Here is an 18,907-nt window from a genome sequence, read left to right on the forward strand (position 1 = left end):
ATCAAATAATTAGTTTATTTTGTTACGAGATTAATTTAATTTTAATAGGACATTTTTTAAAAAATTAAGTAAATTAATTTAGCTGAGATAAATTAAACCAAAAAAATTATTTATTTGATAGACATAAGCATATCTATTAATTTCAATGTGATTAGTTTTTTTAGTAAGACAGAAATATGTGAGAAAAATAATAGTTTAAATGATTGTCTTTCCGATTTTGTTATTGAGGAGCACAGAAAATGTACGCACGCTGAATTATCACTTCTATGTATATGCCACTGTATACACTTCTATCTATTCTATTATATGTTTTTTTATGAAAAAAAAGTCATTGGAATGAAATTTGTGAAAAGATGTTTCAATGATCTATCATTTTTATCCGCCCCTGCGGAAAACTTCTAGATTTGTAAATCTGATTTGGAAATATGATAGAATATTGGTAAAAGCCTTTCGTATGATTTATGAGTTTATTCATTTATAGAATATATTATTAAGTGTATATTGGTAATATAAGTATTTTAATATTAAATTTGTTACCGAAAGAGTGTGATTTTAATTAAAAACGTGACGAATGCTCAAAATGTGGTCGTGAAATAGCCAACAAAGACAAAATTAACTGTGAAAACTATTCAAAGTTCATGCTTATTAAAGCCGGATGATAATATTTCGGTGCTTACGAAATGACATTGACTATAACAAACTTAAGAAGTCTTAAGTTATGTTATGTTTCGCGGTTCTCGAGTGTAGACTCAGCACTCCGATCATAAACATTTATGGATCATCTTGAGCTGCTAACAGTTTACTAAAAACCATTTTCTTCGGTACGCGTTGAATGTGTTTACCGGCGCTGTCATGAAATAACAATGCGTTTTTAGTGACAACACCCCCGAGAGGGATGCACTGCACATATTTATGGGCTCACTCGTATACCGTGCCCATTTTCGCAATTAATACCATTGGCACGTTAACGTGTAATTGCACCAGAAACGAGGATATTCACTCAGCCCCGGATTTTGATTCTCTGTAGCTAACGACACCGATAAACCACCGGCAGCGGACTGAAGGATATAATATCTTAACGACTGGCCATAACATAAACGACTCGTACACGGTATTTATACGCTCTTCTCAGTCTTGTCTTATTGTTATTATTTTGCGTTCGTCTTGTTATTGCCGTTGTTCGCCGTCGGGCCGAGTGCAATTAACAGTCACCGACTCCACAAGAACCAGAATAATCAAAGATCACGGCCAGAGTTTGTTATGTTCACTATTACTATGTAAACACTGTTCTTTGTGTACACACGTCTCCTCCGGGTGAAATAATATGTAACGTTCGTCGGGGCACATTTAATAACAACAATACGACCATCGTTAATATCGTTTAATGAGACGTGTGTGGATCATTGGCAATACGGAGACGCTGATGTCATTCTCTGTTATCTGCAATATATAATAGCCGGCAAAACCATTTCAAACAAAGATTTTGGCAATCAAAAACTACGACTTTGTTCAACGAATTCTCTGATATGGTACTGTAAGATATTCGGAGTGGTATCGTGAAAACTTGAGTTTTTGATCATCGAGTATTCACCGAAGAAAGCTTTTTAAAGCAGTTCCCAATTGTTTTTGATTTCCGCAACGTTTATCGATTCGACACTCGCAGAATAAGTTATTCAAACATTTCATTGTTGAGATCTTTGCCGTTTTAAGAGCTGAAGAATTTCCGAACAACCATATTCGACGATATAGTTTGAACGCATTTTAAAACACTGGGGTGTAACTTATGAGTACTTATAAATTTTACAGCACTAATTGTTCCTTTTGGTTTTCGTTTAACGCGGAGCAAACCTCAGCCACCTCTGAAGTACAAAATCGCAAAGATTACTATATTTTGGAAATAATTATGGAGAAAAGTAATTTAACGCGCTTTCTCTTACAAATCAATGAGCCTTTCGAGGTAACTCGCGTTTTCCCATTAAAATTTCACTAAAACACTGAGCATATTAATTCAACGAATGCGAGTAACAAATATATGTGTATAGAATATTAGCAAAACGCCTTGGGGCGTCAACGAAACGGTTTTTGTTGGTACTCCCTCAAAGTGAATGCATTACTGCACCCGTTGTACTCTATATGATATCAATTATGGTTATTTAAATGGGTGTGCGAGCAATGCTTTATATGTATGTGTTTGTGTTACACCGAAGACGCTTTTCATCGCCCAAGTGACATGAGGATCTTTACATGAAAATTGACGGAATCGCTTTCTGTATCGACAAGCCCGTTAATTACTGTTTCGCGGGCAAAATTATATGTTTGTTTTGCATGTCAAGTAAATTGCCTATAACAACGTCTACGTATGTTGATCTTACCTTGGAGCTGTTAAGAAATTCATATCGCAGAGAGTATTTGCATTATATCATTATCAAACGAACGCGTAAGACACGCGTTAAGCTTAACTTTTAATGTATGTATTACTAATTATTAACTATCAAGTCACGCATAATATATTACCACGTATTTCTCATTACAGAATTTAATAGCCAAGCTTTCGTATCAAAGGGCTGATTTTTATTTTTCGTGTGCTTTATGCATTTATACTTAGTACTGGATAGTAATAAATATAATATTGAACAAACTCAACTAGAGAACTCCGAATTCAGAACATTATATCACAAAACAAATACTGTGTGATGATCAATCATTTTATTGTATATGAGATCGGACAGTGGTATGAGATTCGAGATAACAAACAGCCACGCGCCAGGTCACGACCACTTGTCATAAACATTAAATTATTGTTTTTAACACCAAACAAGATTTTTTTAAACCTCTTATCATGTAACTTAATATCATAAAAACGTTATTATGAGTAATTGATGCGAATAAATATGTACACTGTACATATTATGTATATTTTTATATTATATACTTGAATATTATACATGTAGAGACAACTTTTCGTGTAAGAGTAGTCTTATAAAATTGATTAAGATTTCATTGGTTTTTATAATACTATAAGTTTTATACTCAAATCGTGATACCTTTGTCAGGTATAAAATTTAAATTAATATGACCGGTAAAGTCTAAATAAATTGTCAGAAAAAAACTAAAATTGTCAATAAATTACAATTTTCATAATTTTCATACTATAACTTACTGTCAATCAAATTACAAATATCCATTTAAACAACAAAGAAATATGACACAGTTAATGATGAATTTCAACAAATTTCCTCGTTAAAATTGATCACACATTCTATTTGTTCTAACTTGAAAATGTGATAAAAATTGTATAACGCTAAAACATTATGAGTATAGTGTTCAAACTTTTTTTATAATTATCTTCCGTATTTTTCGAACATCGTCCAAGAACAGCTATTTCGACTCAATAACTTTTTCGGACACAAAATTAACAGTATAAATCTATTGTTTGTCTACATTGGTAGTAATTTGTAGACATAATTATTCTATTGACGTGAAGTACTCGATTCGAGTCATTTGTTCTGTTTGCGACACAATGACTCTTAGTACTTTAAACGAGGGAATGCGCTGTTCATTCAAAAGAACACATCTCTTATTGTACGGCGCCAGCGAACAAATGACTTTGACAGGGAAAGCGATCACAAACTGTTAAGAGGCGGTGGCGGTGTCGGCGGATGTGTCAGAACCCCGAAAGGAACGACAGCCGAATACTGTGCCCAGGAGATTGATAAGAAACGGTAACGATCAACCGGCTCAAATGATGATCATAACGCACCGTGGATAAATTAGCGTTGCTTTTAGACACGGCTATTAAAACTTGTGGGTGCTTCACCGAGATGCCGTACCGGAAAAAGTGGGACGTTGAAAAATAATAGTGACTTTAGAGTTTAAAAAGGACGTCTTGGTTGCGGCGTTGTTTATGTTGTGACCCTTGTACTGCCGTGGTGAAAATCGGAAGTCGTTGCGATGGGGACGGGGCGAGAGAAATGAGCTAAGCACCCGGAATTGCGTACGAGGCCCATCAATCGGTCGCGTCAAAAAATAGCGGTCGCGTGTCTCTTGGTCTTTTTAATTGGCGCAAAACCGTAGGACAAGTCGCCGCACTACATCATGTATTATTGTACACATTCGAACAATACAAATGGCGATTCGCTATTGATGCACAAAACACTCGAATGATGATTGAACGACCGTCAGAAATCGGGTTTTTTGGATGAACGCGTGTTTGTCGTCAGTACACGGGGGGGCTTATTGTGAAAATGTTATTTGATTGATATTCTGTTCGATGAGTATTTACTGTCCACCCTCAATAAATAACAAAAAAATGAAAATTCTACCGAAATTGGACGTTATTCAACAAAAATGTATTTTTATCGACAAACACTATAGTTTTTAATTTCGATCATACTCGTGTGTGTGTGTCAACGTTCTGAATAGTTAAACTTGAGCCAATTTCAAACCGAAATTATTACGGCAATATCTTCTCACATTGAACATGAGTTATTTGAAAATAATTATTTTTTAATTCCAATGCTAGTAATTGTATTAACACAATTACTTGCGTTGATATTTGTCAGTATTGCGTCACATTGCTTTAGTAAATCCTACTAAACATTCTACTTAATAATATTTAAAACTATAAAATACAAATTATTATTGTTTTCAACCACATCATTTGTTTAACTTAAACAAAAATTCTTACCATACTAACTTACTTATAAATAGTTAAAATTATCAACCGTGGTATAATCTACCATATGGAATAAAACAGTTTTGAAAAAAATTTAAATTTTCTTGCAGAAATAAAGGTGTGTACCAAAAAGCGCAAAATGATTGTCTGAAGCAATTATTTAGATATTATCTTATGGTATTTATAATCACAAAAATTTATGCTACATAAAATATCTAATAAATAAATGTGTTATTCGAATTATTGAACGATGTTTGTAACATAACAAAATAGATTTCATTTCTAAAGGAATACATTTTGCCGAATCGTAGAGAAGAAATGTGTATAACTACCATCACTAGATAGCGCTGATTATACGCGTTTTTGTTATAATTAATAACCACAGTATCTTTGCAAAGGAATTAAATAAAATGTAAATAATTTGAAAAATAAACATTGAATAAAAAATTCAACAAAACCAATTAAATAAAACTGTTTTAAAAAAATTATCTTTTTTTTTTTGGTTGATTTGGATTAATGATTGAATTATGGCCAATTAATAGGTTTGAAAAATATATATGAAAATTATCGAATACTTGAACTATTATACTTTTCTTTAGACTAAATAATAGTCATTATAGGAATTAGTTGTCATAAACATAATATGTTTATATATTATATATCTTTGGTTTTTTTTTCAATCTAATATATTCATTTCATGTGTGAATGTCGCACTAATAATGCGAGTTAAAAACTTGTTAATTACCTTTACTTAATCACTAAGGAACGGATTTATATGCGATTATAAATTTTGTTAGATTATTCCAATCACATTATCGCCAGTAAAATTTTTATTTATTGGTTTAAAATCATAGTAATTTGCTGTTATTAGGTGAATAAATTGGAGGGGGGGATATTCCTCCGAAAAATACTTACATACTACTATATATTCCTACAACTGAGTCACATAAATATGGATTCCTTCATAGTGGCTCGAACAATATTTTTTAATTCATATAAATCCGTTCCTTATTATTATTAAGTTATTAATAGAGCGTGAAATTATACGTATGTATAAATTTTGTTTAAGACACATTGAAGAGTTCCAAGTTTGTGCAACTTTGTCGTAGGATTATAAAATCGCGTAGAATTAGGGGAATTAACCTAAGTAATCCCCCCAAAATTATAAAATCGATAATACATATTACTAAGTTTTCAAGTCAATTAATAAAATTTTCTACTATCTGATGGTGTTCGGAATAACTTAACGTAATTTATAAATGCATAGAATTTCAAATTCTAGTTATTAATGACCCAAGGTAAATTCATATTTGAAACAAATTCAATATAAATCTCGAATTTCGGTCACAAACACTCTATCGGTTTCATTTTAAAAATTTAAAAACTAATAATTTTTTAAAGGAAGGCTTTGAAAAATGTTAACCTGGTTCCTTTCTACTTTAAGACGCTAAAATTGAGAAATTAATATTGTATGCATACCTTCTATTTTTAAAAAGTCATAATTGAGTGATGTACTAGTAGTGCATCAGATTGTGTTTTTATTTTAGTAATTTTGAATATCGTAATTTCGATATCACGGGAAACCAATACAATACAATGAACAAGCATTTTTTGTCGGAGGTCTACATAAGCAGCTTTAACCATTAGCTGGTATATTTTCTCACAATTATTTCACCAACTGCTCTCAAAGAGCAGGGCTGGAAACTGAGTAAACGGCCGTCACACTAGTGTTTTGCTCTAATGAGCGTACAGCGAGAATCTGAACACAGCGGCTTCAAAAACCTAACGAAACAGATTGACATGGTTTGCTTCCGAAGGGTCGATCACCATGTATGCCCTCTGGGGCCACTAAAAATAATAATAATTCGTATATTTACCACTCCACGTTTTGTTGGGGAATAATAACACCGTGTAGTACGAAAACCACTAGACGTCATGTTTTACTGAACAGTTAGTCAGGACGTCATCATAACCGCGTCGTTACCGTTTTCCGATCAAAACTTACCGTAGCCTTACACTAATAATGTATAATGATACTTAGCGATAACATAATCATGATTATTTTATAATATTTTTGGGTGATACTTCGATTTACCCTAAGGTGAAGTTGGTCCGTAGAAATAGAACCGAACTCGACATAATGAAATGCTATTTCGATTCAAAGTGCATTATGAGAGCAATAGAATTTTATTGTTATACGTTTTATAAATATTTCATGAAACTGACCGGTGGGGGGAGCGATTTTCGAAGTTGTGTGAAAAATAGTCGCGTACGATATTTTTGTTCAGTATTGTAAAATATTTTGTCAAATTGTCGAATTTTATGAAAAGTATAAAACTAAAATCTATTGACAAATCAAACGGGTTTCGAAGATAGAATGCGTTTTAATCCGTTCGCAAGAGTTTTGATTGAATATTTTAGTAATCAAACGATTCATTTATTTTTCGTTTTTTTTTTTTATTTGTTTTGTGATAAATTAATACAAATTTTATATTTACTCAATTATTTAATATACTTGCTTTGACGGCTGGTTTTAAAGAAATTCGCTTCATGACACTCATTTTTGAAACTCTTGGACGTCAATGACAATAAAAAAATTAATGATTCTCGCAAATCATAGATGCGATTAATGGGGTTTAGTGAAAAACAAAATAAATGCTTAATAATACTATTACATAAAAAAAAATTTGTTTATAGGATCAAGATAAATTAAAAATGTTGAGATGGGGATTTATGTTTTCACAACTATCCACTTCTCATAATTTATTTACACCTATGTGTTAAACGCCTTAAATTTTCGAAGGGCACCTTAAAATTGGGTATATACACTAATATATATTTTTCTTTTTACAAATTTATGTACTTAATAATGTATAAAACCATTAAATAAAAATTGCATGAAATGTTACTAAACTAGTTTAAATATGTTCTTTAAATGACTTAACAATGAGATCCATTTATTATTGACCATTAAATTTCTACTAAAATAATAATAATGTTAAAAATTTTCAGAAAGTATTTATCTCTCGATTTCTAAGTGGTTAAACAATTTTTATTTCGTCCACTTATCCTACTTAAGGATAACATTTATATCTTTTAAGACAACAAACATATTTAACTAGCTCATAAACAGAAAATAATTTAATTAAGAATATGACTAGCTTAACGATTTTTGAACTAGTACTTCTAAACTTATTAACATTTTTATACGTAGGCGGATCGAAGAGTGTGAAAACTGTTTCATAATAAAATAGTCAAACCGATCACTAATATAACAGAGTGATAAATTGAAAACTATAAAAAATTATTAATTATTCTATTAATAGCAATAATTTTAGTTTACCATTTGAACTACAAATTTAAACAACCATTTTCAGTAGTCGAAAGAAATATTTAAAAAATAGGAAAGCCCGGAAAGTCTATTAATAGTAACAATTTTATTTTGCCATTTGAGCGACAAATTCAAACAACCGTTTTCAGTAGATGGTAATAATATTTTAAAAACGGCGACAAATTCATTGATCATTTTTAATTTGACGAATAGATACTTGAGAAAACGAAATAATAAAATCAATCGAGCCACATAGTAAGAGCATATATTTAAATAACCGGGTAAACAAACTTAAAATGTGATAGACATATATATATAAGTACAGTGAATATACTGCATGAGAGAAAGCAACTCGGCGGCCATATGATAAGATAGAAGGCTCCTCTAATCTTACCGGTCGTCGTCGAAACTTAGTCGTGTTCTATCGTGGCCCGCGGTATAACGATAAATTCATAAGCAAATTGGCAACGTTGTTTTGATAATTCTGTATAATTAAAAAGAACAGAGCGTTAAAAACTTTCTTAACGCTTATCAACGCCACGTTGCCAGTTTACTTATGAACTTATCCTTTATTTAGTTTTATTGCTTGAAATACATGACATTATTTTATTCAGCGTTCATTTTCTCAAATATCTGTTTGTTGTATTAAAACTGATCAATGAATTTGACGCCGTTTTTAAAATATTATTACCATCTACTGAAAACGGTTGTTTGAATTTGTCGCTCAAATGGCAAAATAAAATTGTTGCTATTAATAGACTTTCCGGGCTTTCCTATTTTCCTACTTGTTATTTAATACCTATTAGTATTCTAAATAGACTAGATTTATCAAATGCATGCTGTTCCTTATGTCGGTGTAGTCGATTTTTGATTGAACACATTATTCAACATCACTTTTTCTACATTATAGTTGTTATTATTTATTTTTCTATTTTTAGCAGAAATCGATTTTATGTTTATATGGAAATTTTCATTTTACATTTTGTTTTAGACTGAAAATATATTGTAATTTACATTAATTAAATTATAGTTGAAAAATATTGTACAAATCATTACAATTTTTATGCAAAAAAAAAAAAAACGATTTTATATTATTAATGTCTTTTAACTTCAATACTAAACATTAATCTAAATAAACAATTGGTCTCTTGTAATATGATGTTATTTATTGTTATAAATAATTACTAAATTGGTTAGTTTTTATTATTTATTTAACTTTGTTCTATTTATAAATGTAATATTTAAAAATTCAATTTGTTTTAATAAAACTTAGAATACTTATTTATTTTTTATTGATAGTCCAGCAAAAAATTTTTGATCATTTGATTATTATTGCAATACTTAATAAATAAAAACAAATGTTATTTTTTTATTGAATAAAAAAAATGATACTGTGTTATATTTTGTTTTTAAAACAAATTTTATGGGTAAAAACTTATGGTTTATGATCTTAGGGCTTCCATTTTTCACTATGAACTGACTTAATCCTAATTTATGTAAAATAAAAATTGTCTTCCTCATTTATTTTAAAAAGCTAAGGTTCATCTGAAATAAGTATTCAAAATTTTGTCTCATTCCAATAATTCATCAAGTCGATTAAAAAAAAAAAATTTTTTCTTTAAGTCATTTTTTTATAAATTAAAATATATAATATAAATTGTATTATTATGTTCAAACTATATGAAATATAACACAATAATACTTCAAAAAAAAAACTATTTTGTCTCAAAAACACGCCAGCCAAAAAAATAGAATCAATAATCTTGGCAAAAAAATTGTATGATATGGAATTTATCAAAGTTCTTATGTAAAACTTTGTCTTTACTTACATTTACCTCACTTTTAATACCATTTTTTAAGAATACACCAAGATTGATATCTTGTGATAAATTCATTAATCGATCTTGATATAACGTAATATTGTTTCAAGAATCGGTCCACAGTATGTATAACTTTATAAAAGTGGGAATGTGATTTATTTAATAAATGGAAATATTATTTAAATAATAACTAATAATCCAGAAATTGAAACAAGGTATTCAACACTAGTTTTAATGTAATAATTTTATTAATTTCATCAAGCAACTTTATTATGTTTGTATATTAATAAATTGGTAAAGATTAAATAATATACTGACGAATAATTAATATTCTAATAATATTATTAAGATCCCATCAAAATCCCTTTACATTTATTACTAAAAATAGTAAATTATTGTATTTGTTCGAGTTAATGATAGCCATTTTCTAAATAATTTTGAATTCTACTTTGTATGAAGCAATTTCTGCATTTTTATTACTTATTCAATATGTTCACTGGTAGTCCCTATTATATTTTCTTTCTTATAAATGAAAACTGGCAATTTACGATTTTGATTGAATCCTATTTTGATGAGCAATATAAATTCAAAATAATGTTATATTTGATGGCACATAACACGTCTATTCTATTTAACGATAATATTTTGTGAACTAGAGCAATGACCGAAGCTTGGGAATGATAATTGCATATAGGGTGCCATTATATGCACGTTTAACTGCCTTACAGTATGAATTGTCAGACCAAAAGTGGCTTTCGCAGCTATGGCCACATCGTTTGAATGTAAATTACTTTGACCGGTTGTCCCATTTGGAGTTGGTTGGAAATTACATTGGTCAATAAAATATTACTACTATCATATCATAACCATCCAAACATTTTGACACTAGATGAAAATTAGATATAAAAAGTGGCAACGCAAGTACACTATTATTTTGATCGTAAAGTGCACACATTGCGAATAGCTTATTAACTTTTATCACTCTATTATGTGTGCTGTTACCAAGTTACACTCACAAACCTCTCATAATAGTTATGATTTCGTATTTTAAATAAAAGAATTTTTATGTCTAAAGATTAGGTTTAATATATTTATGTTTTTTTTTCGGACGACTACAAACACGTTCATTAATTTTTAACTAAAAAGTACATTGAACATTTTAATTTTGTTATTAATCGAATTAAACACTTGATTTGCTTTAACAATTATACAAATTAATTAAAAAAAACACTGAAATTTAAGCAATTGTAAATTCTAATTACTGAATATTCTATACTTGCTAAATTTGAGTGCTTGAGCTAATCGAATGAAAACATTAAATATTTACTTTAGCCGATGTTTTAACTACTGTTCAATGACTGTTTTAATTGCATTATTCCCTAGTAAATGGGGATAGTCCCTTATAAAGATACATTACTTTCTTTTTCTTAAAGATAAAAGTTATCGAAACAATGAGTTACTTTCAAGTATATGAGTTAGTTTTACGTGCTCCAACAAATTATAATCGAGGCATATAGTTCGTACCACAAAAATAATAATTATATAGCCTCAAGGTGTTAAAAAAATCTTTGATTGTTCAGTATATTAGTTTAGCCTACTGTCGTGTTATTGTTTTATGTGTTTTACTTATAGTGTAGACATGAAAAGGTGTGAAACCGGTTGAACGCCTAACATAATATTATTACAGAGGGAGGACAAATTCACGATGTTACGAAATCTTGTTCTTGTGGTCCGAAGAGAAAATAAATAAAACGCCTACAAAAACTCTTTGAGTAGTTAATAGAAACTTTTGAAACAAATTTAATGGATTATATTCGATCATACTAAGAAAACTGATGAAATCATCTATGCATTTAAGTGTGACACAGTTTGACTGCATAATAATTTTATCATATGTTGAATTTGTAATTCTTGATTCTTTTTTATCAAACTGTGATATTATGGCTGCATTTTTATCAGTATTGTTGATTAGTTATCCTAATTAATACAAAAATAGAAGTAATATAATTATTGATTAATTAGTTTTAGTTATATCTATTTGTTTTATAATTCATTATGGAACAACAGCGTTACAAATATTTATTCTTTATTAGATAAAAAAAACGGTAGTACAGTTGGGTCGTGGCACAGTGTGAATGTGGCATAGTTGGGACAAGTATAGATGATATCTGACAGTGATTCAAATCACAAGAAACGCTTCGAGGCAAATTTGTAGATAGTGTTTAATTTTATGAAATTGAAGGATTATTCTAAAAGTAAAATCAACTACTGTTTACTTAACTATATCTGGATTAGTAGTTCGTTGATTTATAAGTATAATATATGAATAAATATCTATTATATCAATTCAACGTAGTATGAAATTGATATTTAATAATTTAGTATTGTAATTTTTACGGACAAATAAAAAAAAAATTAATTTGTTTTTTATTTCATGGCAAACACGTGTAAAAGTTAAGGGCATAATGCAATACTTTTCAAAAAAAAATTGTTTATTACTTTGGTCGATATGATTTTACTGTGTAATTCAGTATTAAAACGAATTTTATACTCCTATTCATTTGAAGATTTTTGATAAAAAAAAGTTTTTTTAAAGTGGCTATTTTTACAATAGCGTAATTTTGAGATATTTGTCTGAATTTCTAAAATTAAAGGGTTTTTTACAATATTTGGTGATTATAAGTTCAACAAGAGTAAAATCGTGTGTTACGTATTGGTTGTTAAAATTGTACAAGTGAGAGCTGGGTAATACCTAAAGATTCAATATAAAAAAAAATGATTTTGATTCGTTTATTTTTCAATAAATTGTGTCAATTTAAAAAAAAAGCGAAAAAAATGTCGAAATTTACCGATTTAAAAATTGTAATTTTTTGTAGGATTTCCATCATTTACGTGGAACGAGGGAAAATTTTTGAGATAATATCTTCAACTAGATGAAATTTGTGATCTTTTGACGTAATGTTGAAAAAAGTGGTCCAATGAAAGCTAAAAAAAAGTAGTAACAGAAAAAAAAAATTATAAAAATAAATACATCATGGTAAAATTAATGTCATTTCAGCTTGGCATCGAAGCTTATATAAAATCAATCATGCCATTCATCATAAATTTATTCAAATTAGTTTACTTTACTTTTTTTATTTATAATGATGGATAGAATAAATAATCCGTTTTAACATTGACACGTCTTAAATTTATTTTACATAATTTTCGGTCTAAAATATAAAATTAAAAAAATTTATATGTATTTTTAGTACCAAATAAAAAAGTTAAAATTTCAAAAACACAACTGATATTGATTAATGCATTATAAAGTCTTTAATTTGATAATTAAAATATAAAAAATTAAAATTTTGATGGATAGTCCTACTAAGCTGTGGACGTAGATATTTTATTGTTAATACAATAAAATAAATAATAATAGATACAATAACAACAAAACTATTGGAAAAACCAATGTACTATTTATGCTCTTAATATATAACCTGACGTGTTCCATTGTTGTGTTTGTTTTCACAGCATCGGTCATACGGTAGTCGTGAGACTTGACCAGAACACTAAACACTAGGATACATATGAATGATGACATGATATTGAAGATTTATAAAAGCTTAGGATTTTGCACAGTACGTCGACATTTTTCGTGGTAAATAATCAGGGTTGTTAAAAAACAAATTTGTTTAAAACATCACATAAGACCAATGTAATTTTTGAAATTTTTAAATACGTTTAAAAAGAGCAAAGTTTAACGTAACTACTCTCTAAGTAATATTATAACACAAGTATTCTATACATAATTACAATTGTATTTTAAAAATAGGTGCTCAAAGTTATTAATTAAAAAAATTATATGTAGGTTTACATAAAAAAAAATGTAATATCAAATAAGTTTAAATACCGTCAATACCAACAACTTATTAAAAATGACGTGAAATTTAATACAATTGTATTTAATTTTTAATCGTTACAAACTATAAAAATACGCTATTTGGAGCCAATCTAAAATTTCGAACAAATAATTTAATTAAATATTGTTTATTAACTTTTTAATGTTATTTATTAATATTATATTGTTTAATAAGTGTAAACTTAATTTAAATAATTTAATTTTTACTTAATATTATGTATAATTATTTTATGGACACTAATATAGGGCAAATATTAGTAAAATCAAATCTGTTTCGATTTTGGGTTGAGTTTAATAAATTTTACAAGGTGAAGTTTAATATTTTCTTTTATTACAGTACGTGCATATTTTTACTGAACCATTCAATACCAGGGGTGTTTCGTTTAAAAGACTTCTTGCTTAAAACAATGTTTTAAACGTATTTAAAACCAAAAATGTCAAAATTTACATTGATCTTACGGATGATTTAAATGTCTAAATTGTTTATTTATATTTTTAACAGATTTTTTATATAGAAAACTTTAGACTTTTCTCAACTATAACTTTTGGAGAAGTTATAATTGTACTTATTATAGCTTAAACAAAAAAGTTACAATACTAAAGTTTAAAGGTTAACTAGTTTTTAACTGTCGTTAATTTTTAAAAAAATTTGATATCTTTTTTTTAAACCTTTGTAATTAAAGTATTTATTAAATTATTTTTTCAAGTCGAAAAAAATGTTTTTGTAAGTTTACTAAACTTATCACTGTCGGTTATCACTAATCCCCTCGTATTTTTAACATCGAGTCGTCATATTCGATGACGGTACTCGTGTCCCCCCCCTACTTCTAACAACACGACCACATCTACATTAAACCGGTTGGCCGTCTGCCTTTCCCCCACGTCACCGTAAACCATCATCATCATTAAAAAGGCGGAGGAGGAGGAGATTACTATACGGCTTACTATTACTATACTACTACTACTACTACTATTACTATTACTACTACTACTACTACTACTACTACTACTGCTGTACTACTACTATACTACTACAAACATACGGGTACAGACTCTTCTCGTAAAACTGGCCTTGATCTCTTAGACCCTCGGGGTCACGTCCAATAAAACACGTGTGGACGCGTTGCTGCACTTGTTCTCACTCACTCTTCTTTCCATAATATTACAAACAACTGCTGCACTTCACTATGAGGATAAGATTCACCGTAATAACATGTTCAAATTATTATTCGTTTCTAGACGGATGAGGTGTGCGAGTATATTTAATAATACACACCGAGAGAAATATACAAATAACCAGTAAAATTAGCCCGCGGTCAGACGTTATGATAACAATTTCTTTTAATAACAAACGATTTAAAACATATACAGATGGCCGTTATATTTACAAGACATAAAACTTAATTATTAATAGAGTTACAAAATCAAGATGTAACTACTGGATTTTCTAACGATTTCATTGCCTCTTCAGATAACATATATTCAACAAAACGCTTTATTTTTACTTTTCGCGTTTGTGATTTTTTATATTTATTTACAAATATACAAATTTTATAACTACCAATAAATTATTCATCAGATAAAATATCAAATGAACAATGCAATTTATTTTTTATGCTAATACAAAAATATTATTCAAATAAAGTTGAGCTGTTATGTTTCAAAATGATAAATTTAATGACAATTAAAATTATGAGTATTAAGTACAATATATAATTAAGTTATAAAGTTTTTTGCTATGGTATTATATAGTAGCTCTATTTTACTTAATAATAAAGTAAATTTACATTGAGGTGCTTATTAATTTGTGTATTTTATTTTTTACTCAAAATACTCCATTTTAATTATTACCATAATATATTACAATTAAATTGGTACATTATATATTAATAAAGTTAGAAGCAATTCATACAGTAGATGTTTGGACATTAAAACGTTCTATTCAAGTACTAAAGCTTTATTTAGTATTGTTATAGAATTATATTTTTAAATATTATATCAATTTAAATAATAAAAAAATTATTATATTTTAACTTCCTATTTATCAGCTCAGGAGATATCAAATCATCCAGTGTGAAAATCTTCACGGTTATATGTTATCGATGTACACAGTTTTTTACTCTCAATTATAATCTATTTGAATAGACTTTTTTTCATACAGATTTCCATAATTTTATAAGAATACTCGATTATTTTCCAGAACCCGTTTAAACTGCGTTGAGGATAGAGTAACGCTGTTATAACCCACCCCTCAGTCGTCCTGATAAAAACACACAACGTCAAATACAGTTCAACGAACGGACCGACGACAGGCTCCTTCGTTTGTTTGTTTCCGTCACGTTTGGATATACAAACAACATATAAAACAAGTACTGTGGTCATTTTTTTATATACGTATCTTCTTTGAGCACAGTATCGTTGATTTAAATGGCTGTTTGTTACAATTAAAATATATATATATATATATACGTCAATCTATTTATAATAAATATTAGTATGTCTAATTAGTTATATTTAGTTAATAGTATAATCATTTAATATATATTGATAAAACTTATATCTAACATTATTTATATTACTCAACTCGAAATAAACAAAAAAAAGGCGATAGTAATTTCTATAGTACCAAATATAAAATAAAAATAATATACTGCCAAGTAATTTTAACGATAACTTGTTTATATCATTAAGAAACAGATATATTTTTATAAAAATGTGAATAGTTAAATTTTTAAATGCGCATTACTTTTATAATTATTTCTAACCCATTTTTAGATATCTCATTGAAATTTATTGAGTACAGTTCATTATTATAATATAAAAATAGTGTATATTTAATATTTTTCAGGAAGATGGTCTTACTAAGTACTATGTGTTTGAAATACATAAAAAAATATCAAAATGTCCTGCCTTTCATATTATAAATAATATAAAATTTTAGGGATAATCAGACCCCTTACTTCTGTAAAACCACTATTGGATGTAATAGAATATGATTTTATGATTTCCTAATTTTTAGCTTCGATGCGAAGCTGAGAAGGTATTAATTTTACCATGATGTGTTTATTTATTTATTTATTTTTTTGTGTCTGTCACTACTTTTTCTCAGCTCTCACTGGACCGATTTCTTTCAACAATACGTCAAAAGATCACAAATCGTATCTAGTTGAAGATATTACCTTTAAAAATTGAAAAATTTTCCCTCGTTCCCCAGAAATGGGGGAAATATTCAAAAAAATTACAGATTAAAAATCGCTAATTTTCGAAATTTTTTCAATTTTTTTTACTAAAAACTGCTGTAACTTTTTCAAAAATGAATATATCAATATAATTTTTTATTTTATAAACGCTTGATGTTTTTACCTACCATTTGGAATATTATTTTTGTAAATCTGACACTTAACCTGCTCACAGGGGGGGATTTAAAATCATTGATAGTGATTTTAATCACTGTCAGATATCATTATATTTGATCCAACTATGCCACGTCACCACTGTGCCACGACCCACCTGTGCTGGGTTTTTTTTTGTGCATATACAATATATATTTATATATATTTACAACATATATTTAAAAACTTATACACTTTTAAAATAAAATTACCATAATTTTGTTATATATATCAGGTACTAATTCAATAGAAAAATTGTAATTATTATTTTGATTTATAATATTTTAACTATAATAATTTTAGAATCAGTTTTACTTTATTTCTTATGTACCAATGAACACTTGTAAAAAATTAATTTGTTATAGTTTTATATTTATAGAAAAACTTTGAAATTTACAAAAAAGAATTATTTATCCAAATAATTATTTAATACTAAAGTTCATTTTTTTAAAGAATTTAATCAATTTATGTACAAGAAAGTCATCGCGAGTGAGTAATCAGTTTAATTATCACTAATACAAGTAAAATGAATTATTTTAGTATTATACACATTATATTATTGAACATAACAATTTCCAATGCAATTATTGTTCCTAAGACTAATGAACTATTTACGAATATTGAACATCAAACTTTTGTAACCAATGACGATTTATATCAACTTATAAGAACATATCCAGCATTCCTTCAGCTAACATTACGAGAAAATAAATATTACACTGGTAGTGATGCATCTCTTTGTCCTCTACCTTATGATGAAAATACACTGTTGGATGATCCTGATGTTGAGAAATTACAATATTTTGACCCGAGAAAATGTGAAAAGCCGTGGACGTGGACGCAACAAAATCAAATTATTGTTCCTGTTCAAAAAGAATTTACCATTAACAAAAGGTTAGGGAAACTGATTTTTCGAAATAACAATTTAGAAATTATTCAGAGTTATACTCATTATCTGAATACTATGGAAAGTGTTGGAATAACTTTAGTCGATAGATTTTGTTTGTTTTTAATGGAAGTCATGGATAGAATCGATGATTTCTCTCATGCTTCAATACGTCTTCCATTATCGAATAGAACTGTATTTTACCTAGTAGGAAACTTAAGCATTTATTACTTTAAAAAGTTATTAAGACATATATATGATACATTTAGGAAGTACTTCATTTCTACATTACCTCTTGACTGTATTTCGAATGTTCTGAAAGAGATTTATCCAAATGACGAATTAAATAACTTTGATGGTATACCAATTCTTAAAAATAATATTGAAAAATACAAAGCGCAATTATTAGAATGCAGAAAACTTACACATTTAAAAAGAAACTATGCTATTCTTATAAATGATGACTTGTGGGAGCACGATATCATTTCAAAGGATATACCTGACAATCAAGATTTAATAACATTATATGAAGACAATGTTGAAAAAATAGCTACACTTTTTAATGTGGCAAGAGTTTCTTTATTTGTTTATTTATAATTCTAATTTTACAATTAGTTTTTATAAAAATGATATTTAGTATTACATTATGTTATCATATAAATTAAGTATATTTTGTTGATTAATATTTAAATATTTATTATTATTAAATGCTATATCATAATTTAAATACATTTTTCTCATCTCTCACTGGACTGATTTCTTTCAAAAATACGTCAAAAGATCACAAATCGTATCTAATTGGAGACATTACCCTTAAAAATTGAAAAAAATTCCTTCGTTCCCCGAAAATGGGGGAAATATCCAAAAAAATTACAAATTTAAAAATCGGTAAATTTTAT

The 18,907-nt window shown here is 28.1% G+C and overlaps 1 protein-coding gene across 2 annotated transcripts in view; it reads left to right on the forward strand.

Annotated features, from left to right (window-relative positions):
* The window catches only part of LOC126901994 (uncharacterized), a 51,792-nt gene that overhangs the window by 25,190 nt on the left and 7,695 nt on the right, over positions 1–18,907 (forward strand). Inside the window, exon 3 of one of the 2 annotated variants that reach the window (XM_050679014.1) lies at positions 17,872–18,892. The exons of the other annotated variant lie outside the window; for it this stretch is intronic. Within the exon in view, the coding sequence (XP_050534971.1) occupies positions 17,872–18,605 (734 nt within the window). The 3' untranslated portion in view covers positions 18,606–18,892. Of the gene's footprint in view, positions 1–17,871; positions 18,893–18,907 lie in introns of those variants that run through there. 2 annotated transcript variants of the gene reach the window in all.

The sequence above is a fragment of the Daktulosphaira vitifoliae genome, unplaced genomic scaffold (genome assembly GCF_025091365.1).
Source record: "Daktulosphaira vitifoliae isolate Bord-2020 unplaced genomic scaffold, ASM2509136v1 Scaffold_3, whole genome shotgun sequence".
In the NCBI taxonomy this organism is placed as follows: Eukaryota; Metazoa; Arthropoda; class Insecta; order Hemiptera; family Phylloxeridae; genus Daktulosphaira; species Daktulosphaira vitifoliae.